Source organism: Sodiomyces alkalinus, assembly GCF_003711515.1.
Source record: "Sodiomyces alkalinus F11 unplaced genomic scaffold SODALscaffold_6, whole genome shotgun sequence".
NCBI classification, from domain to species: domain Eukaryota; kingdom Fungi; phylum Ascomycota; class Sordariomycetes; order Glomerellales; family Plectosphaerellaceae; genus Sodiomyces; species Sodiomyces alkalinus.
Window position 1 is genome coordinate 130,899 of NW_021167084.1, and position 21,937 is coordinate 152,835.

Genomic DNA, 21,937 nt, shown 5'->3' on the forward strand with positions numbered 1-21,937 from the left:
CACCTTGGATAGAGGGTCCCTACTATTACGACCAACTTAGCATCGGCATCAGCACGCAAAATAGGACGTCATGTCTTAATAAATCAGAATGGCTATTCTCTACCCTTTTCATCTTGTCAACTGCAATCACACCGTTTCGCACGACCAAAATGCAATTCGAGGAACAAAGAAAAATAGCATGCCAAGAAGCTTGCCTTGATATGTACACAACTACACCGTCCACGTCCCCACCACCCGTATCAAGTTTCTTTTGCGTCTCGGATAGCTGTACATGGGCAGACAGGAAGGAGTTTTCTTTCATCCATCCTTCCACAAGTTCACGAAAACCATGCCTCGCTTCGGTTTCCTAACCCTACCCTCCCCTACCCTCACTACCCTCACTACCACAAATACGCCGGCGCCACACCCATCTTCCTTCTCCAACGGAACAAACAGTTGTCCCCCCACTCTTTACCGGTAAGGGGCATCAGCCCGAATCGTAGCAGCCAGCTCGGGCTCCCACTTGTCGCCGTTGGCGAGCAGCTTCTCCTTGTTGTACAGCAGCTCCTCGCGGGTCTCGGTGGCGTACTCGGCGTTGGGGGACTCGACGATGGCGTCGACGGGGCACGACTCCTGGCAGAAGCCGCAGTAGATGCACTTGGTCATGTCGATGTCGTAGCGCGTGGTGCGGCGGGAGCCGTCGGCGCGCTCCTCGGCCTCGATGGTGATGGCCTGGGCCGGGCACACGGCCTCGCAGAGCTTGCAGGCGATGCAGCGCTCTTCGCCCGAGGGGTAGCGCCGGAGGGCGTGTTCGCCGCGGAAGCGGGGGGAGATGGGGCCCTGACGTTTGATGTTAGTTGGGATTTGATTCGCCACCGTCGGCGTTCATTTTCATTTTCATTTTTCTTCTTTTCTTTCTTTGACCAGGGCACTGCAGGCCTCACCTTCTCAAAAGGATAGTAGATGGTATAAGGCGGCCGGAAGAACTGCTCCATCAGCAGGTACATGCCGCGGAACATCTCGGTCATGAGGAAGTATTTGCCCAGCTTGTCGAACGTGCCCTCCTTCTCCTCGTCCCACCGCAGGTACGGCTTCTGGCGGAACCCGGGCGGAGGCGGGCCGGCGGGCGTAGCGTAGCTTCGAGCCGGGACGGTTGTGGTTGCGGCGAGGAGTCGGTTCGCGAGGGCCGGGTTGGCCGCCGCGGCGCGGGCGAGGAGGAGGGTTCGGGTCGTCGCAGTGGCGAACATGGTCATTTGTCTGGTTGCGGGTGGTGCCATTGTCGAGACGGGGGGGGACGGCAAAAGGCACCCAATTGACACGACACGTCTGTCAACGGGAGGTTTTGAGGAGTGGGAGATTAGATTTGGTGGAGTGGCGGCCGAAGGGGGAGTTTTGACGAGACGGACTCGAGCTTGACGTTATGCGTTATGGCCGGGAGCTTTTCGGTGCGGGATTACAACTCCCGGGAATTGATTGGCTGAGAGGTCCACGTGACGTCTCCCGTGATGTCGCCTCAAGTGAAGTGACGGTAAGTCAGCTGACTTCTCACGTGCCCTCCCAGCTAGTGCGTATCCCGTCCCCCAGCACCTCGGACAACCAAACGAGAAATTTATCACCATCAACACCCCTTCCAGACCCAAGTCCATCATAGCTCCCAAAGCTCCGCCCCTTTCGCCGCTAACCAATTCAACCCACGTCAATTGGTTTTCTTCTCTCGCGAACCGACTTCCCTTTTCCATCCCCCGTTTGTCGCAGAAAGAAAGAAGGGAAAAAAACAAGCCACCATGTTCCGCTCCGCCGTCCTCCGCACCGCCAGCGCCGCCGCGCGTGTCGCCCGCCCTTCCGTCGCCCTTCGAGCCCCCCTGGCACGGCAACCCGTGCTCGCCGCGTCTGCGCCCCGTCTCGTCGCCGCCTGGAAGCCTCTCGGCGTCCGGATGTACTCTGCCGGCGGTGCCCTGACCAAGAACGAGGTTGAGACTAGGATCACTACCCTTCTGAACGGGTTTGATAAGGTCAACGACCCGAAGAACGTGCGTGCTCTCTCGCCCCCTGATTTCCATTCGTTACAACCCTTCGGGAACTCTCTTGCTAACGAATGGTGAATATCTACAGATCACCTCCTCCGCCCACTTCGCCAACGACCTCGGTCTCGACAGCCTTGACGCCGTCGAGGTCGTCATGGCCATCGAGGAGGAGTTCAGCATCGAGATCCCCGACAAGGACGCCGATACCATCCACTCGGGTACGTTTACCCATTCCATTTCTCCGTTCCTCTGGACCCTGTCTCGATCTACGACGTCTTTTTTCATGCGGATGATCACTAACAGCCCCAAAGTCAACCAGGCCGTCGAATACATCCTCAGCCAGCCCGATGCGCAGTAAGCGAGCCAAAGTTTTGCGGGAAGCAGGAGAGGGGGGACGAAGGAGACAAATGCGATGTATAATACCAATCTGCCTGCCTGCCTGATTTTTATTTGGTCAAAGGTTGACGGAACTATCACACCATTCATTCGCATAGATATCAGGGATGAAAAAGAGAAGACTTGGCGGAAGGCATTGGTGCTGCGAATGGCGGCGGCTCGAGTAGCACGAGCTTTTCTCCGTCTGTTTATCATCCGTCTTGAAAGGAGAAGATGGAAGTTGCGCGGATGTGCCACATGTGGTCGGGGACAAGCTGGTTCAACCACGGGGCGTGGCCATCTGGCAACGCAGATGCGCACAAGCAACGGTTCACCTCCTCGAAGAGAGCATAACGCGAGGAGGGGGGCGGGGGCTTGCTGTGCCTTGTATTAGTGTATAGAGATTGTTTCTTGTCGCAGTCGCCGTCGCCGTCGCAGTGACTGGCTCCTTGTTCTTTGTTCTTCTCACCCTGCCTGTGTATTCCGATCGCTCTGGGTCTTATCTCGGATTCGATCCGGAAGAGACGACTACAAATCTCTCGCGAAATGCTCATCTCACAGTGACTGCGTGGTCCGGTCCAAATGCCCCAACCCAACTTCCAGGCAGCATGTACGAATACAGGGAGTTCTCGCGAGTAAGCATAAACCACCTTCATATTTCCAGACCGGAGACCCATATACATATACAGTTCGACGACCTTGGTCAATCCGAAGCTGGCGTTCCATAAAGACACGCAATCCGCTCGGAGCCATCCATCCGCAAACGCAACCCTTCCCAAAGAAATACAACCCCGCCGACCAGATTTCCCCAGAGCAGCCAAAAAGCAAAAGCAAAGCGCGGAAGTCGAATAAATAGGACCCTCAAGGCTCGTAAGAAAGTCTGCCCTGGGGGATACCGGCATCCCAGCTCGGGACTCACAACAGCATTATGGCGGTGGCATTCCCTCGCGTCTCCCTTGCCTATATGCCTATCTGAAAGATTCATCGTTGGGAAGAGGCAGAGACTATGGGAAGAGAAGGGAAAATAAAAAGTAAACTTGAAATTGAAATTGAAAACAAACCCAGAAGAATCCGGGCGAATGAAATTCAACTCCCCGCGACTCCATATGCGGTGCGTATATAGCGACGAACCCCCCCGTCCCAGCCAACACCCAATGTGTAAAAGATTTCCGGTCCTGTGGACATTTGTTTCCATGTACCTCAAAGTAGTTCTTCGTTGTGGGGGGTTTTTTTTAATGACCGTTCCGTCTCAGAGCTGTAAATTTTTCCATGTCTTCCCGCTTTGTGTTGAAGAAAAAAGGGGAGAAAGTTGTCTCTCGCCTCTGACGCCGGGAGGAGAAAATCCCCCCAAAAAATAAAAATAAAAAGAAAGGGAAATTTGAACGATAAGTTATCAAGATGTCATTGCAAGTCGTGTTAACCATCATGGGGGATTCGTAGACGCCTTGATGATTTGGTCGTGCAGCTCATGCCTTGTCGGTGAACCGGGGAGCCGGGGGTGGAAGAGTCAAAGAAACTCCCTACCAATCCCCCCGACCGTATGTACCATCGCTATGCTTTTCGTCGTATCAGAAAAGAAAAGAGGGGTTTTTTTTTCTTCTTCTCTCTTCGTCTGCCTCGGCTCATTACCATCATCGTCCGCCCACGGTCTCCACAGTCACTGAAGGCTCGCGGGACTCCTTGGCGAGGCCGGACCCGGACGTTGATGTCGTTTTACCGGACAGGACACCTGCATAGCTCCATCCTGTCCCGGCCACACCGAGGCCGGACGAGGCTCGCTTTCTTTGTCTGGCCGACTGCTGCTCATCGCCATCTTCCTCCATGCTGAACACAAAGGCGGGATCCTCCTCGTCGACAGGAGTAGTAAAACGTCCCGAGGAGCCGATGGAACCGCTCGACACGTGTCGCTCCATGGCTCTCTCGCGTTCCCTGCCGACAGGGCCGATGGCACCGTTCCCGGGCGTGCGACCCACGGCCATCATGGGGTGGAGCCGCGGGCTGTTGTTATTGAGGCTGTCGTCCCCGAGCAGGCGGGTTCGTTGCAGCTGCTGGGTGAGAGCCGAGGCGGAATCGCTGCCCGACCGGCTGCCGGGGGTCGTCCGGCTGGAGATGCTGCCGACGCCAACAAGGCCACTGCTGCCGTTGCCCATTCCGTTGGAGAGGACCGAGTTGCGCAGCGGGCTGCCGACGTGGCCGAAGGCCGAAGGGGCGCGCTTGTTGGTGGTGCGACCGGCGTCGAGTTCTTCCTCCTTCTGGCGCTGGAACAGGGGTCCCCACCGGCTGGGGCTCGCGCCGGCCATGGGGCTGCCGAACTTGACGGCGTTCTCGCCTCCGAACTCGGCATCGGCGGCGCGCAGTGACCCCCTTCGTGCTTTCTCGGCCGGGGTCAGGAGGTCCTGTAGGTTCTGGGGCAGGTAGTCCTCCTCGTAGAAGGCGAACTCGGCGTCCCAGTCACGGTCCACCGTCGGCTTCGGGAGGCTGGAGCTCATCATCTTAGGTCTAGCATAGCGGCTCGAGTGCATGGGTCGGCGGCCAAAGTACTCCTCGCCCAGGCCCACGGGCGCACTAGGCGGGCTGGTGCCGGCGGCGGCACTGGAGGTGGAGAGATATTCGCTGCCGCCAAAGGCCGAGTTATGGAGGCTCTTGAGGGTGTCGGAGGTACGGGTATCTTTCGCACTGCTGAGTGAAGGGGAGGGCGAGTCGATGCCAAACTTGGAGGGCACGGACGAGGGCCAGGGCGCGGCGGGATATCGGGCGGCGTTGGAGATGCCTTGGGAGTCGAAGGAAGCCGGTAGCGGCGCATCGAGCACGGAGAGAGTCTTGCCGTTGCCGTTGCCGTTGCCGTTGACGGGCGAAAGGGCGAGGAGGCCCAGCCTCGAAGGATCATCGTCACGCGGGGAGCCGTAGGTCGAGCCGGCAAGAGAGTAGGCGGCGGCGTCAGCAGAGGGGAGGCCGTTCTCCAGGCTCGGCTGGCGCCCGAGCTGGTGAGGCTGGCGATTCTCGGGGTAGGGGTATGTCGGGGTATAGGGAGGTACACCATCGTGGTAAAGACCCGAGGTCAAGGCGCTTGTGGTGGTGGTGGTGGTGGTGGTGGCGGCGTGGTTATAGGCGGTGGTAGTTGGTGCTGTCGGGTTGGTTCGACCAGCGAGGCCGATGGGAACAGCGCCGATGGTGACGCCATTCTTTCCGTAGTTTATACGCCGACCATCGGGGAGTACGTGAATGTTGGCACACTTGGGACCGAATTTGCAGTTGCCCTATGTGATGGGAGAGGGAAAATGGTCAGCTCGGGGATTTTCGGCGATAACGGCAATTGGAGTGAGAGGTGGGAGGTGGGAGGTGGGAAGTGGTCTGTGTAACCGAGGGGCAATGCAATGTGGGCGGGCCGTTGATTTGGAATGGGAAGGAGGCTGGATCATCCCGATGATCCCCCCCCCGCGGTGCTTCTTTGCATTGCGATCCAAGACCTAGGACCTGAGACCCGAGACAGGGAGGCGGTAGAATAGAAGGCAGATCGAGACAATGAAGCGGGAGGCGGGAACGTACCTTGGCGAAATACTTGCAGACCGTCTCAGCGGAAGCACCGAGATCGTGGCTAAAGGGACAGGCATTCCCGGCCTGACAGGCACCCTGACGATAGAATTTGCAGGGGACGTGAGAAGTATCTGGAGGAGGAGAAGAAGAAGAAGAAGATCAGATTAGCACAGAAGAAGCAGGCAGAGGTGACGAGAGGGAGTCGAGGGGCATGGCACGTCATCGCATGTGGCACGTTGCACCTTTGCACGTTGCAGCTTGCACGCGATGGGAGAAGGCACGACAGGAGTAGATCGGCAGAATAGGAAAAACGGGGACAGGGAAGAGGGAAGAAAAAGAATATATATGAAGAAAAAGAAGAAAAAACAAGGACCGGGTGGAGTGACGTACTCGGTGGGCTTCTCGGGCCCTCGAATCTCTGTGTGGAAGGCGGTAACGGTCCCATTACGGGTGGCGCATGTCCATTTGGCGAAGCAATGCTGAGGCTGCCCGAGCGCATATGGCGATACTCGGTCGAAGGCATGATGGAGGAGGAGAGAAGAAGAAGAGAAGGGACGAAGGGAGAGTGTGAGAGACAGAGAGAGGGAATTGGGAGGGGAGAAGAGGGGAGGGAAGGGTGGGAAGAGACGGGGAAACAGGAGCTGAGGTCGAAGGAACCGGTGTGTGATGCGTGTTGTAGTATGTGGTGTGTGGTGCGTGGTGTGTGGTGTCTGGTGTGTGGTGTCTGGTGTGTGTATGTATGGAGGCAAGTTCAAGGGCCGGGTCGGTCGTACAGGTGAGAAGAGGATGATTGGGAATTGGTGGACGATTACGGGATAAGGTGGGGGGAGGTCCAAAGCGAGGCGGGGGATACAATTGTGTGAATGAAGTGTACAAGAAGATGTAGGATCATGTGTATTATGGGGTGGGTCAATGATGGTGTCAATAGAGGGAGTTTGGTGAATGGTCTTAATAATAAAAGACCAATAGACAACTCCCGATGTACCAGGCGCCGAGGCAGAGGTATCGTGGGTGTCCGTACGGAGTGTCCGTAGGTTCGTACTGTACTCCGTACCGCAAGGCAGGTAATTACCTCGCGTGGGAGTGGTAATGGTAGTGGTAGTGGTAGTGGTAGTGGTAATGGTAATGGAAAGGTAGTCGGTAGCCGTAGCGGTGGTAGTGGTAGTGGTACTGGTACTGGCAGTGGTGGTACTGTCCCTTCCTTGACACCCGCAGCGTCGGGCCCAACGTAGCAGGAGCGGGGAAATACTTGAAGAGCACTCGCAGATTGAGTCGGTTCTGGTTGAAAAGCCCAGCAAGCACGGAGTACCTTTCTTTTCCCCTTGTGCTCTGTCGGAATAGCGGCAAGCGACGGTTCTGTACCTATCAACAGGCACTGGGTTCCTTTGCGAGTCAGATTCTCTATGTCCCTTTTTCTTCTTCTTTTTTTCTTCTTTTTTCTTCTTTTTTCTTCTTCTTCAGCCACTAACGACAGCCGTTTGACGGTTGATAGCGGACAGAGAGCTGTGGGGGAAACCCGGTTGACCGTTGATTGTGGTGGTGTGCTTCGTACTTCGCAAGTCTGCTTATGGATTGATCTGGCTTGGCTGGCGCAAGGCGCTCGATGCGGGCGACCTACTGTCGATGTCGACGAATTGCGCAACAATTCGAACAAGCCACCGCCGTTTTTCTTCGCACAAAGCCCCGTCCTAGGTTGCAAGGCGGGAGGGATCGGGAAAAACGGGCCAGTCCGTTCAAAGTTGCCCTTGTGGATAGTCGTAACAGGCACGTTCCCCAGTGTTCAATATTCGGTCAAATATTCGGGGGACGAATCGGGTAGGCTCAACGACGGGTGCATACAGCGTCCTGCGTTCCCTCTTTCGGTAGCGATGGAATGAGCAGTGGGGGGGGGGGGGGAAGGTGATCGAATTCGACGGGACTGCGCCGTGTTTGATCTACGCTGCAGACCAGACTGTGCAGACCAGACGTATTGTCGTCCAGTGTGGGAGGACAGAGTGCAGATGTAATTCAATGTAGTATTCCGGTGAGTGGAAGCCGTGTGTCTTTAATAGGTCCGCTTCTGCTTTCGGGTGCCATTAATAATGCAATTCTCCTTGGCAGAGGTTAGAAGTTAGAACCTTGGACTCAATAGTTAGACTTCTTTATGTATGCTCTCGTGTAAGACACGTGCATCTTGGACGAGGCGGAGGGTGAACTCAGAACTGGAACAAGAGAAAGTGGGAATTCAGACATGTAGAATATTCCGTGGTCGACTCACCGACAGCGCAAGTCGAGAAGCTTCCTCGCCGAGGAAGGCAGGAAGGCCAACCGCCGATGAGGTCGATGACTGGTCCTCCATCTTCTTGTCAGCCCGGCCCGACAACGAGGCCACGATAGGGCTTAGCTTTGTGGGCGGGGTAATTACCTACCTTGACGATTGTCGCAAAAGCGAAGTGAGTCCAACCTGGGCAATCTCGGGCGGAGGCGGAGGCGGATGACAGACGGGGGGGGGACGACTGGATGCGAACCAGGGGTTGGGTGGGCGCCTGCACTCACGGTCTCCCGTTGGCCTTTACCGACTGCCTGGTAAGCCGGTTTAGATGTTGACGGTTTGCCTTGTAGGCAACCAGAGTCCTAGAGAATGCAACAAGTCAAAAAAGGGTTGCCGAAATCAACGAGTGAATGCAAAATGAGAAGAAATAAAACGCGGTGGAGGAGGAACAGGGATGAAAATGATATACCAGACCCTGGGCGATGGGCGTCTTAAAAACAGAAGCGTACGTCTTACGTCTTGGGTCTCCGTCCCTCTCCAGTCTCCCTCCCCGAGTCCCTGGTGACTACTCCAGGTAGTCGTACTTTTTCACCTCTCCACCTCTCCGCCTCTCAATATCACTATTCTTCATGTTCATCGCATATTCCGCACCATCCTCCCGAAATCTGGGCCCGACAGAAAGAGAGAGTCGTCGTCCTTCAGTGAACCGTGAGACCTACGCCGTAGTGATAGCACTGTCCATCCCTACTAGGCTACTCCACATACACGATACGCCCTCTCACGCCTGTTCTACAAGAGCCTCGTAGTACTGTCAACACGACACAGGCTGACTATCTTCCCCCCAGGAATGGGCGGGCGCATGGTATTTCGGACATTCCCATCCTGAATCCTGTTTGATCATACGCCCCCTCCCCTCCGCTTCCCACAATATCCACACCCGTTCGACCTGCATGGCCTGGCCCCTCCTTGCTCTAGCTTTGGACACCCTCGGCAGAGGGCAACGACGCGACTGGTCGATCACGCTGATGGCCCTCGACTTCCGACTCGTCCTCGACTGTTTCTGGAGTGTGGGTATCACTGTCGTAAGGACTCATCGACACTACAAGGTGGGCAGACAGGGAAGTAAAACAGAGCGACAGAGGGCAGAAACGGACAGGGAAGAGAGAGAGCGCTGCCTGCAAGGCCCCAGAGGACCTCCCAAACCTCCCCAGACCTCATACACTTGAGGCAGCCTCGTCAGAGGGGGGTGGGGGGATGGCTGAGACAACGACCATGAACGGGGCGTGTGGGTGGTTTTGCCCTTGGCATGTCCAGCTTCCCAACTCGTCGGTCTATCACGAGGCCAAATGGCCTGGCCTAAGGCGGCCTCAATGCTACAGCCGTGCAGGCGCAAGAAAAAGGAGAAGCAGAAGAAGGGTGGGGGGCAGGGGTCTGGTTAACTCTAGGTCGTCCTTCGTCCTCGTTCATGGCCTCTGAGCAGTGAGAAAGAACCCTTCCAGATCGACGACGACGCGGTGATCGCCCTTTGAGAGCAGTTCGCAGCAGCGACGTCGAAGCCCGGGTGGGGTTAGCCGTGGCCAAGGAAAAAGAGAAGGGGGTCGCGTAGATGTATCCCTTGGCCGTAATCGTCGAGTTCTCGATGGTGGCACTATGCAGTCAGCCGGTTTGAGGAAAGCCCCGTGCCACGACCTGTCGCCTGTTGTAAACTTGTGATATTTCAGTCGACTCATCCACGGCCCCGGGCCTTTGACTTTGTACGTAAATGAAAAGAATAAAAATAAAATAAAATAAAAAATAAAAAAATATAAATACAAAAGCGAATAATAAGCAGGACTTCATACGACGTATGGTAGATCATGTGATGATGCAAAGTCCTGCCATCCCCGCAAAGTGCAGTGAGTGCAGTGAGTGCAGTGAGTGCAGTGAGTGCAGTGAGTGCAGTGAGTGCAGTGAGTGCAGTGAGTGCAGTGAGTGCAGTGAGTGCAGTGAGTGCAGTGAGTGCAGTGAGATGTGATGTGACCAGATTCTGTGCGATCCGTTTTTCCGCCGATTCGGATCGCAGGAACATCTGGTGTACATATGCTGCGTAATCAACACGAGTCTAGGTACCCAGTGTATATTGTTATCAATATACACTGTTTTACTGTGGCTAGGTATCATTGAGATACGACAGGTACCTCGGTACTCTCCGTCGCGCCCCCGCACCTTCAACATCACAGACCAAGACCACAGACAGCTTCACCTGAGCTTCACCTCTGCTCCATCCGCATCGATTCCAACATAAGCAGACTTCTTTCAGCTCCCAACAACCAACAGCCCACGGCTCAACTCTCTGTTTCCATACTAACCCGCCGCTTCCCGTGCCTGAACTCTTCGAGACGCGCATTCTGTCTCACGCGGGATGGATACTTGACTCTACACTATTTTCTGCCCTGTCACGTCTCTCGAATGCCTTGGATTCGACAGCATCAACAAACCACGTGCATGAACCGGCGCGACCAACGAGACCGGGGACGGTCATCGTCATAGGTCTCACCTGTGCGATCCAGACTCCCCCTCTCTGGTACCCCTCTGCGCCTCGACCCCCACGCGATTCGACTCACCCTTGCCTCTTCCGAGGTCTCTTCTCTTCTCTCCGACGCTGTCCTCTTCTCTGCCCACCCCCCCCTCCAAAAGACCTTCGATGCGAAGGGTCGAAAGAGGAACTCACCAGATCGAGCCTCGGCGCAGACGACACCCGCGTTTAGCCCGCGAAAATCAAGGTCCGTGTCCTGTGAGGCTGTGTGTCGTCGGCCGAAAAGACGTAATCCGTACAGCGAACAGTCGCTTCACTGACCGTCCCAGTCTATCATCCTTGACCTATCGCTACTTACAAACTTGAATCCAGCCCGGCCCTTATTATGAATGGAACAAATGACAACTGAAATGGCGGAAAACCTGGAACGAACCTACGAGTAGACCGCTCCTTGAGCAACCCCGACGCCCTCTTCTTCACCTCTTCCTGACTACAGGTACAATCAGGAAATTCCTCTCGGCTTACTGCGGCAACTTGCTTTCTCTGGCAAGCCGCAGCCTTACTACGCCAGCCAGGCACGTCGACTCGGCACGATTCACAAATCCTTCTGCTGAAATGGTGCAACCGGGGGATGCCTTGGACGACGCGATTCATCACTTTATACCCTTTGCTTGACCTTCCAAACTTCCAGTCGTCTTTTCACGCCAATCTGTGTTACTTGCCTATTTCTTCCCCTCTATCTACCCTGAAGATTCTTGTACGACCCTTCCGCATGCCCTTTGCACTGACTTGTCTCCTTTTCCCGCAGCCATGAGTCTGTCGCCTCTTACGGGATGGCCCCTTTGGCTGCCCGGGAGAGCTCCGATGATGCAGGCCGTCTATCCAGTCTGCTCCGCTTAGCCTTGCAGCGTGTTACGCCTTTTCTTACGCCTTTACCTCTTCTCGGTTACACCTAAGGACCAAGCGGCCCCCTCCCCCTTCTACCGGAACTCGCCATGGCTTCAGCCGGCTCTATTTACTGACGAGACCCTCATCGGTATCGAGGCGTTTTCCTTGTGCTACCCGCATTCCAGCTCTCCCCTTTTCTCTAGTCATTCCTCGCTTGCACATCGCCGCTTTGGGACGACCCCTCGTCCGGCTTTTCCGCCTCGTCGTCGTGTCATGTCGTGCAGTCGTCGACTCAACACGGCATATCTCGTACCCCTTCAGCCGCGGGGAGAAACCAACTGGGCCCAAGGCGCAGCGGGAAAAGCCGGCAGTCCGTCCTTTTTTTTTCTTGTTTTTTTCTCTGTTTCTCTTCGAACCTCACTGCTGGACTAACCTGAAATACGTACATCAGCGTCTCACCAAGGCAACGACTTGGCATCAGCCTTCTATCACCGGCGACCCATTGCCCACCTCCGCTGATATACCTTCACCTGGTTATTACTGACTCTCTGTGTCTGTTTCGTCCCGCTCATCAGAGACGTTGCGGTCTTGAAGAGAACGAGCCTCGCAGCAGTCAATGATCTGCGCTCGGAAACGAACCGCCCAAGATGATCCGCCCCTACGCATACGGATAGATGGTCCTGCCTTGATTCATTCCCCCCAATCCGCTGCTTCTGCACCCACCCCTCCCGCTTCATCCCTGTTCTCCGCCCTCCATCACGACCCCTCCCACCTTGACCATCCGCCCGCCAAGCCGTCAGGCCGGACGACTACATCGTACTAGATCCCAGTTGCCTACTCTATACTCTCTCTCACCCACTCACACACACTCACACATACATACATCCTCTCTCCTATTTTCCATATGGATCAGTCAGCCTCTCACGCTGCTACTACCTCAAACCTATCCCTCCGTGCCCCGCAACCCTGCAGTACATCTCACGCCTTGATGGGTCCTCGGTCCATCTAATGCACCTCCAGCAGCAGTTCGCAGCTTGTCGTTTGCAGTGTCTCCGGCGGGAACTCGATCCTACATGGTCATGCGATGCATTCAATATCTCCGTACTGCGAATTCGAGTGCTGGAGATCCGTTGAGGTGCCCCTTAATTTTTTTTCCCCTCGCATCATTCTATTCCTCTGTCATCCTCTTTGACTCTTTCTACACGTTCGGTCCGGAGAGCGCGCCAAATGCCATTTGGATACGTCTGCCGCTAGACCTCGTATTTCTCCTGACTACCCTCCCCCACCCGACTTCTATATCTCCTCTCTCCCACCCCCGCATGACCAGCTCTCCTACCCTGGACGGGGGTTTCCTTGCAACTAGCCACACCCCTCACTTTTCCCTGTTCCCCGCTGTCATCGGGGCCAGGAGCCCATACCCCGTGCTTGGCCATGGAGAGGCGTGCGCTTGCGCCACATCGACTCATGGTGTCCTCTGGCTAACCCGATAAGTAGTAGTGAGCCAAGGACATATTATGGGGATATGATATTCTTAGCACGTCGCTTCGCTTGGAGATCCCATGATACCAGACATTCCCCCCCGACCCTGGCCAACGCGTCCCCATCTTGGCCTTATTCCTTGGAAGGCGATCCCTTTGGCTGCACATCTGAGGAGGAAAATATTGCGGTGGAAAGAAGAGAGACGTGCGAGAAGAAGAAGAAGAAGAAGAAGAAGAAGAAGAAGAAGAAGAAGAAGAAGAAGAAGAAGAAGAAGAAGAAGAAGAAGAAGAAGAAGAAGAAGAAGAAGAAGAAGAAGAAGAAGAAGAAGAGAAAAACCAAGATAACAACCGGCAGCCTCGGGATGCTCGAATCAACCAGACCCGTCCAAATGCCGAGGATCCGATGCAATCAAGGCCCATGACCCTGGTCTGCATACGTCTTCCCATCAACGGCAAAACGGGTGACTGTGTGTCTATGGTTGTATTGACGGGACGTTGAAACTTGATGGGGGCCGGCACTTGTCCACGACTTTGCATATGGTCGTATACATACATGTACGTTTTTCGTCGGCAATATCTTGCCTGATCTTCACAACCCGTGACAGGGAGGAGGGGGGGCGCGGGAGTACGACGTCGTGTTTTCTCGGTCCATCTTCACTCTTTTGGGACGATGGGCATGAAGAACGACCGTCGTCGACGTGACACACACCGGCGTAGACGAGAAAGGGAAAACCCGCCATCCATCGCAGTGAGGAAGCCACGAGCAGTTTCAGTTGGGGATGTCATGGTCGTACGGTAACGAGATCGTGATCCCCGTTCTTCACCAGCTCTGAGCCTCTGCCTCCCTCCCTGAGGCCTCGGCTTCGCGTCGTCCACTCTCGCGTCACATCATAATGACATCAGAAAACGCGACGCGAACCCCGTGCCCGAACGCGTCAGCTGCGCACCTTCGGGTAGGGTAAGGTAAGTGAAGAGAATAGAAGGGGTCAGCCCGGCCGTCCTGCGGTGGGTGGTCTGGCGGAGTCTAGTCTAGGACCGTGACAACGCGTGCCGTCCCAGTTCGGGTGAAAAGTTTAGATCCTGACCCTTGGGCCCCCTCGCCCCTGCGGAACTCATACGGACATCGAGACGGCTGAAAAGTTGGATGGCTATGTTATGATGGCGCCGGGTTTCTATTCCTAGTTCCCATTCCCAGGTCGCCGGATTCCCATGGTCCATGACACTGGGGACTAAATGGGCTGGCTGGCTGAGAGAGAGAGAGAGAGAGAGAGGGAGAAAAGAGAGAGAAAAGAGAGCGGGACGCGACGGCGCGTTTTGCTTTGCCGGGACTATGGTGGGTTGGGTGTGCTGACTTGCCATGTGACCCCCCTGGTGGCATGGGCTGGCCGAACTATTGTAAGGGCAAGTGGGTGTGTGTGGATGTCTCACTTTGTGGGAGAAAAGGGGGTTGGATGGTGTACGCAGGGGTGGTGTGGAGGGGAAAAGGAGGGGGGCCGCCAATGCCAGAGTGTTCGTATTCGCAATCTGATAACTATTTCTAAACAACATCCTTTCGCCTTTCTTGTCTAGTTCCAAGCTTGCCCGGCTCGGATGGCCCGTTTGTCGTTTCGAACGGCCGGGGGAGAGGACATCGAGTCAGAGGACGTCTGATCGACGAGACGGACTATGGGTAGATCATAGGCCTGCCCAGGCGCCCAGCCGGATTGAAGACTCCTGAGATTTGCCATAACATTGTCATGTGCTCAGTGGTGCCTAGGAAGAAGCACAGGGGCTTTATGGGAGAGAGTGGATGAATGTTTGAGGCTGGGGCATTGGGAGGATGGGACGATTTCGCTATGGGAGTTTGTAGGACGCCAAGAAATTTCGGAAGCGTTCCTGTTGAGGGCACAAAGACGAAGACCTGGGGTGAAGATAGCAAGACGCACGACCAAGGCGTCAAAGTTGGTCATCTGGGTCAGCTTGATGGATGGTAAATGTAAATGTCCTACCCTTACACGCGGGCGAGGGCTGTGAGGCCTCTGAACAGAAATAACAAAGTATCCGCTTCTCCTACGAGGGAGTAAAACTAAACTGTGCTTCCGCAGCAAACTGGTCAGGTCTTCGAGGAGGCCTCCAGAATGAGAGGGAGCTATTCACGTGGCTAGGGAATTCTGCATGTGGTGTCATGAATCATTACTTCTGGACGAAATCGGCCTGTATTTGGCGCTTCTCTAGATGCACCGTGTTCTGTGAGAGGACGAAGAAACTAACAATGACTTGCTCTTACAAGACGCAACTTGAAACTGGGACCCGAAGCTACGTAGGTGTGAAAAAAGGGGTATGTACTGCTCTCAAGTCTCAACTCGTGTATCGTCTCCTTGAAGCCATGATATTTGTCTCCTGTTGGCGATACACTTTGCAAGCTTCCAAACACAGGTGGCTGTTCCACGACGTCTGGTGCCGTTACTTGCTCATCTTCCAGGCTCGTCCAAATTTGCAGAAAACCCCCAGTTTTGTCAGTTGAAAGGGCTTGTAACAACCGACCTATTAGTTACTCTCGGAAACAACAGACTAAGACTAGAAACAACAGACTTCCAGCGTCCTCCACCTGGGGGAGTTTGTTTTATGGGATCGAGTTGGTACCAAATGTAAGGAGTCTTCGTCCAGAACAGTCGAGTTTGAGTTGAGAAGAGCATACCTGTATCAAGTCAATTCTATCAAAGTAAGACTTCGTGCCTATAAAGTCTCCCGATGTCGCACGGCTATCTATGGCTTTGAATATCGTCTTACGGTCTTAATGATATAACAACCCTTAGAGGCGAGAATGCGACGAGATATCAGGCAAGACAGGCAAGTAAAGCAGAACTGCAAGTACCATTATCACTATAAACCGGAGTAGCACGAGAATCATCCCCATTGGAGTTTGGAACAAGTTTGAGGTGAGTTTCACAAAGGGAAGCCGAAGCACTGAGCAGCGTTGTAGACTCAGAGTATTGCTACATTGTATTGGCTCGATTGGACGCAACTGACATGTTGAAATAAGCTGAAGATTATATCGCGACTTCTGTTTGAACTTTGAACGCCGGTCTATAGCATATGTCGCCCTTCTACGGAGTGGAATTAATTGCCTTTCACGGGTCGGGCCGATCGCCGACGACGGATACGGCCCGGGACGGACTCGGGCCGGTCACAGTACATCTGTACTGCCAGGCGTGAGCGAGGGTCGTACCTTTGTATCCATATTATACATACCTACGGGGAACAGATACATCATACAGACCCCTGGTGCATGAAATGTACGAGTAATCACTCGTAGCTGGGTCCAGACGGGCTTGTCGACTCTCCTCGACTGTTCCACAGACTGTAATTGGTCTAGATGCCTGTCGCGGGGTTGAAAGACTGTCTTACGGACATGTGGGAGGCCAACGCCAACCACCCAGAATATGTCCCATGCCATCTCCAAGATGAACCGTCGTCAGTGATTTAAACCAAATGCTCTCCTCTCGCCTTTCATCTCAAAGACTGACGTTCGACACTCATGATACATGATACAGGCTCCAGTTACGCTTACACCATGCTCCCCAAAAATGTCATCGAGGAGATCCAGACCGACCGCGATCAGTCCATCAACATCTCGCAAGATCAACACGAACACCATGAAGATGAACAACATGAAGAAATTGAAGCGTCTTCCGCCCACACTCTGAAATCGGCCTTCCACCGCACCACCTTCCCCGGCGCCCTCCTCTTCAACCTCGCCTCCTTCATCCTCCCGGCCCTATACAGCACCCTCTCCAAATTCTGGGTTGCCCAAATCGACGCCTCCCTCGTCGTCACCACCGACGTCTACACCTACATCGGCATCATCGTCGAAGTCCTCAACGAAGGCCTGCCGCGCGCCTCGTGGGTCATCATCGGCGACAAGGCCTCCCGGACCCTCGCCCAGCGGCTACAACTAACCCACACCTTGATCCTGACCCAGGCGGCGCTGGGCCTCGTCATGAGCGTCGCCTTTGTCTCGGGCGCGTCGTCGTTCGCCGATGCCTTCGTCCCCGTCGAGGTGCGCGACGTGAGCGTCAGCTACGTGCGCATCAGCGCGTTCAGCGCCCTGGGGAGTGCGGTCGAGACGGCGACGGCGAATGCCACCAGGGCGTTGGATAAGCCGGACGTGCCGTTGATGATCAGCTCGGCCAAGTTTGCGGTGAATATCATCCTGGATCTTCTTCTCATCTCGACTGTCCGTGTGGGGGGACATGAGCCGACAGTGAACCTCCAGGCGGGGATCCAGCTTGCCTGTAATCTGACGGCTGCGTCGGTCGGACTGGTCTATTTTCTCTGGCGCAACACCTTCACATTCAAGACCAAGCTCGCCCATGCAAGTCTTGCACAAGAAAGCGGAACACAACCACAGTCGCAACCGCAAATACACGACGAGCCTACCCGACCGAGCATCGCTGCCCTCCTCGTACTCATCCGCCCCGGCATCATCACCTTCACCGAATCCGCCATCCGCAACGCCCTCTACCTCTGGCTCGTCACCACCATCGTAGCCATGGGCTCCACCTACGCCACCGCCTGGGGCATCTTCAATACCATCCGCTGGGGCCTCGTCATGGTGCCCGTCCTGGCCCTGGAACAAACCTCCCTCGCCTTCACGGGCCACAAATGGGGCGCGTTCCGCCGCTCCATCGGCATCACCAACCTGCGGCCCCGCGGCGCCGACCCCCGCGCCACCATCCTCCCCATCATGCGCCCCGCGCTCGTCAGCGCATCGCTCGCCCTGGCCGTCGAGGTCCCCGTCTGCCTCTTCCTGACCTTCTTCGCCGCGCGCCCTTTCGCGAGGTATCTGGGCGGGTCGGACGAGGTCGCGGACTTGACGGCCATGATGTGGCGGTCGATCGACTGGTGTTACATCTTCTACGCCGTGTCGACGCAGTTGGCGACCGTATTGCTGGCGACGAGGCCGCGGTGGTACCTCTGGCAGAGCTTGGCGAGTAATTTGCTGTACGTGCTGCCCTGGGCGGTCGTGTGTCAGACGGCGCGGCTGGATCCGGGGCGGGCTTGGACGTACCATTCGTTCGTGTTTGGGGGGAGTTTGGTGTTTAGTTTCGGGGCCGTCTTGGTCGTTTGTGGGCTGTGGGTTTGGACTTTGATGAAGGGGAGGATGAGGCTGGAGGTATTTCGAAGTTGATCTCTATAGTCCATACCTGACCCTGGAGGAAGAATATGCATGTGGGCACCGAAGCAAAGATTCATGTTCATCCTGCGTTGGCACTCCATCGCTCCAGTGTCTCCAAACCACAAGTCACCGAGAGGACGGCGCGGGCGAATTCGTCCAGGTCAGCTGGGTTGAACCCAGTCAGCAAGAGATTCTCATCGGCGACCTGGACGATGCTCATGTTCCCCTTTTTCTCCCTGAGCTTGGCGAGCCACGTGTAAGCAGACGGCGCATCCCATAGACCGTCGGCCCCGCTGACGGGGAGGCTTCCGAAACACTCGGTCCAGCCCTGCTTCATGATCCGGTAGGTCGTGACGATGAGCAAGGCGGTCGTGTACACCCTGCGGACCGACTCGGCAAAGATCCACGCCTGCCAGACGTGCTCAACGTCGGCGGTGGCGGCGGTGGCGGTGGTGATGGTCCCTTCGCCGAGGTACGGGACAGCCCAGTCAATCTGGCAAGCGACATCCAAGGAGGCGCTCTCGCGCAACTGATACGCCCAAGCAATGAGGAGATCAAGCCTCTCCTCGGCCTCGGCACGACATCGAATGTCCCCGTCAAAGAGACAAATAATGGTGTAGATGACCAGGGCGGCCGTACGCTGAAGGTGCGTGGTGGTATCCAGCATGACGCTCCCTAGGTTCTCATTCTCCGCTCCCTCGGACCCTTCGACCCCCGCGGCGGCATGGGGCGCGGACGCCTGGGTCGACTCATCATGCTGCTGCTGCTGCTGCTGCTGGACTAACCTGGTGGCACGGTCTGCGACGATGCGGAGGACAGCCCGCCCCATGGCGGGTGTACGTGACTGGTAGGCGACGGCGGCGGTGAAGGCGTCCTGCACAATGAGGGGCAGGTCGGAGGCGAAGAGCTGGCCGTGGATCAGCGGGCAGCGGGCGTCCGAAGTCCACTGGCCCACCCAGCGCTGGAGCTGGCCGACGAAATGGGGGAGGGCCTGGTCGGTGAAGCTGACGCGGCCAATCAGGTGAGGAGCGGGTTTGGCGTTCCAGGACGTCGGGTTGAGGAACCAGAGGTTGGCGATGTAGGCGTCGATTTCGTTGACCGGCTGCTGATGCCAATGGTGGTGCAGGTGCTGACGCTGCTGCTCCTCCGCGTCTTGTACAGGGGTGGCCGTGGTATCCGGGGTCAGCCGGGTTGTTGTCGGGACGGCTATCTGATTCGCGGGACCTACGCCGCCGATGGGAGCGGCTACGGCGGAGATTCCCTGACCGTCCTCGGTAAAGACGAGATGATAAGGGGGTGCGACCCGAGGGGCCGGGTATCTGCAGTCGATGCCCTGCCTGGTGCAGCGGGAGCAGGCCGGGATCTGCTTGGAGCACCTCCTTTTGGCCTTGGTGCAGGACACGCAGGCCATGATCCTGCGGGTGGACTGGGACATTACGGAGAGTAGTCTGAGTAGTGATCGAATGGGGTGAGTCTGACTGTCTGACTGTCTGCGTTAACTTGCGTCGGTGGTCAAGATCAGTCTAGGTACATGTAGTAAGCGCATGAGAAGTCCGAGGGGAAAAAGTGGGAAGGTGGTTTGTCCTTGTTGTCTGCTCACAGGAGACACGACGTTCGTCAGCTTGCGGCGAAATGTCCGCCCTAGATAATGTTAGATCCGCATGCGGGCGTGGATCCGCCCTCGCGGGTTTTCTTCCGCTCCCCGTCACCAGGTGGGGATGAATTTGTTGGGTATCCGGGGTGTCCCGAAGGTTCCCCCCTTAATTATCCCGAAGGCACTGTTAGACCGACGGATTTCTCCCCGTCTAACTAGAAAACAGAAACTCCCAGCGTCATTATCATTGTATCAGTAGGAAAAAAGCCCGTCATTGCATGAAAATCTCCGATAGATCACCGAATGAGTATCATCGAGGTATAAGAAGCCTGGAGTAGGGGGCACAAATCAAAAGAATGGCTCAGGTCCAACAGCAGTCAGAAAGAACTGATACAAGTCTACAACACTCACACTCACGCTCACACTTACGCTACGCACCTCTCTAATCCTCCTCACCATGAGCCTCCCCTCTCTTCAAAAGTACCACAAAGCCCCCTACCCGGCCATCGACCCCAAGCGTCCAGAACTCAGCCAGGCCGGGAAGACCGTCCTCATCACAGGCGGCAACACCGGCATCGGCTTCGCCATAGCCCGAGCCTTCACCGCGGCATCTGCCAAACGCGTCATCCTCACGGGCCGCCGTCCGGACGTGGTTCGGGACTCCGCCGCCCAACTCGCCCGGGAAGCCGAGCAGCTGGGCTCACCTACCGTTGCCGACGGGCGCGTGTGCGACGTCTCCTCGCTCGAGGCGTCCGGGAAGCTCTGGGCCGATCTCCAGGCGGAGGGGATCGTGGTTGACGTTCTCGTGCTGAATGCGGCGGCCATGGGGGCGCAGAAGAGTATTCTCGAGAACGGAAGGGATGGCGTCTGGCAGGATTTCCTGGTGAACGTGCGGACGCCGCTTGATTTTGCAGAGCGGTTGTATAAGCAGCCTGGTCAAGGGACAAGACAAAAGGTAAAGCCTTTCGTTCTTCTTCTTCTTGTTTTCTCGCCCCTTTGTCTTGGCCCTTCATAAAGCCCATGCGATGGTTCCAAGTTCTAACCCACCTTGCTCGCCAGTTCATCGTCAACGTTTCGACCATCGCTTCCTACATGTGGACGACCATGGGGGGCGATAGACCCACGTACGGTCTCACCAAGCTCTCGGGGAACGCGGTCGTCCAGCAAATCGCCAGAGATGTGAAGCCGGAGGTGATGCAGATTGTCAGCTTCCACCCCGGTGGCATCCTGAGCGAGTCGGCACGTAAACACATTCCCGAGCAAGTGATTAACAGCATGGTGTGGGACGATGGTGAGTTTCGTTCGGTACTCCCTAGAACGACGGATGACGGATGACGCCGACGGGGAAGCAGCAAGCTACTGCTAACGCAAGACGCCTTGTAGAAAATTTACCCGGCCGCTTGGCTGTCTTTCTGGCCTCTCCAGAGGCCGAGTTCCTTCACGGTCGCTTCATCTGGTCGAACTGGGATGTCGAAGAGCTGAAGACCGGCGTTGTCGGGGAGCAGATCAAGAAGGAACCGCATTTCCTCAAGGCCGGTATCGAGGGTTTGTCGGAGAGCATGCTTCCACCGAAGTTTTAGTCGCGTGGGTTGGGTGTTGCCAGTTGGGTTGGAAATAATAAGCGCCCTGCACATTGTATTACATGCGAATAGGGCGTAAATTATGGTATAATTTTAGTACCTTACGTAAGGTAGGAGCACGCGGCACGGGCGGATGTTCCCGTCAGACCCGTTGTAAAAAGCGGAGCTAGTCCATGGCCCGATCCGCCGAAGTACTCCGTACAGTTCTGTACCTAAGGTACTGTAACTAGGTACCAAGTGCACCGCAAGGGGTCACTGAGGGCGATGAACGTACAACGGAAAATAAAGAATAATGCTGTTTGTGCTTCGTGCAGCTCATCATTACCTAGTGGCTGGTTGACCGTTGGTCGTTGGCCTCGGCTGTCACCCTGTCAGGGAGCAAAATACGACCAAAATAACCACCAACCAACGCGTCCCGCCTCTCACTCCGTATTCATCCTGCAGCTCAGTCCAAGGCGCGTTTCATCTCAAGGACGGGACGGGGTTAGCAGGCTCCACGTGTGTACATCTTAATGGGCGTTAAATGCCGGAGTCTTTAACAGGTCCGAAGTAATTATTCGT

The 21,937-nt window shown here is 55.8% G+C and overlaps 8 protein-coding genes across 8 annotated transcripts; 3 read left to right on the top strand and 5 right to left on the bottom strand.

The window, feature by feature from the left end:
- Positions 1–450: 450 nt before the first annotated feature.
- Positions 451–1,226, bottom strand: SODALDRAFT_340153 (NADH-ubiquinone oxidoreductase 23 kDa subunit; the record flags this gene model as incomplete). Its single annotated transcript, XM_028612919.1, has 2 exons — positions 451–819; positions 924–1,226. The coding sequence occupies 2 exons, from the start codon at positions 1,224–1,226 to the stop codon at positions 451–453; spliced, it is 672 nt and encodes a 223-aa protein (XP_028465590.1).
- Positions 1,227–1,763: 537 nt separating this feature from the next.
- Positions 1,764–2,361, top strand: SODALDRAFT_340154 (acyl carrier protein; the record flags this gene model as incomplete). Its single annotated transcript, XM_028612920.1, has 3 exons — positions 1,764–2,009; positions 2,092–2,221; positions 2,315–2,361. 3 exons carry the CDS (start codon positions 1,764–1,766, stop codon positions 2,359–2,361), a joined length of 423 nt encoding a protein of 140 aa, XP_028465591.1.
- A 229-nt stretch (positions 2,362–2,590) lies between these two features.
- Positions 2,591–3,363, bottom strand: SODALDRAFT_360078 (hypothetical protein; the record flags this gene model as incomplete). Its single annotated transcript, XM_028614228.1, has 2 exons — positions 2,591–3,149; positions 3,275–3,363. The coding sequence occupies 2 exons, from the start codon at positions 3,361–3,363 to the stop codon at positions 2,591–2,593; spliced, it is 648 nt and encodes a 215-aa protein (XP_028465592.1).
- Positions 3,364–3,907: 544 nt separating this feature from the next.
- On the bottom strand, positions 3,908–6,875 carry SODALDRAFT_174317 (hypothetical protein). Its single transcript, XM_028607013.1, has 4 exons — positions 6,303–6,875; positions 5,925–6,043; positions 5,739–5,852; positions 3,908–5,635 (listed from the first exon to the last, which is right to left on the bottom strand). The coding sequence occupies exons 1-4, from the start codon at positions 6,433–6,435 to the stop codon at positions 4,010–4,012; spliced, it is 1,992 nt and encodes a 663-aa protein (XP_028465593.1). The 5' UTR covers positions 6,436–6,875; the 3' UTR covers positions 3,908–4,009.
- A 6,961-nt stretch (positions 6,876–13,836) lies between these two features.
- Positions 13,837–14,715, bottom strand: SODALDRAFT_174403 (hypothetical protein). The gene has a single exon (XM_028607014.1). It carries the CDS (start codon positions 14,590–14,592, stop codon positions 14,074–14,076), a length of 519 nt encoding a protein of 172 aa, XP_028465594.1. The 5' UTR covers positions 14,593–14,715; the 3' UTR covers positions 13,837–14,073.
- A 1,404-nt stretch (positions 14,716–16,119) lies between these two features.
- SODALDRAFT_379058 (hypothetical protein) lies at positions 16,120–18,214 on the top strand (the record flags this gene model as incomplete). Its single annotated transcript, XM_028615018.1, has 4 exons — positions 16,120–16,235; positions 16,302–16,308; positions 16,400–16,497; positions 16,585–18,214. The coding sequence occupies 4 exons, from the start codon at positions 16,120–16,122 to the stop codon at positions 18,212–18,214; spliced, it is 1,851 nt and encodes a 616-aa protein (XP_028465595.1).
- Positions 18,215–18,281: 67 nt separating this feature from the next.
- SODALDRAFT_340157 (hypothetical protein) lies at positions 18,282–19,613 on the bottom strand (the record flags this gene model as incomplete). Its single annotated transcript, XM_028612921.1, has 2 exons — positions 18,282–19,307; positions 19,431–19,613. The coding sequence occupies 2 exons, from the start codon at positions 19,611–19,613 to the stop codon at positions 18,282–18,284; spliced, it is 1,209 nt and encodes a 402-aa protein (XP_028465596.1).
- Positions 19,614–20,154: 541 nt separating this feature from the next.
- SODALDRAFT_174464 (NAD(P)-binding protein) lies at positions 20,155–21,508 on the top strand. The gene is made up of 3 exons (XM_028607015.1): positions 20,155–20,751; positions 20,856–21,087; positions 21,180–21,508. The coding sequence occupies exons 1-3, from the start codon at positions 20,254–20,256 to the stop codon at positions 21,374–21,376; spliced, it is 927 nt and encodes a 308-aa protein (XP_028465597.1). The 5' UTR covers positions 20,155–20,253; the 3' UTR covers positions 21,377–21,508.
- The last annotated feature ends 429 nt before the right edge of the window (positions 21,509–21,937 follow it).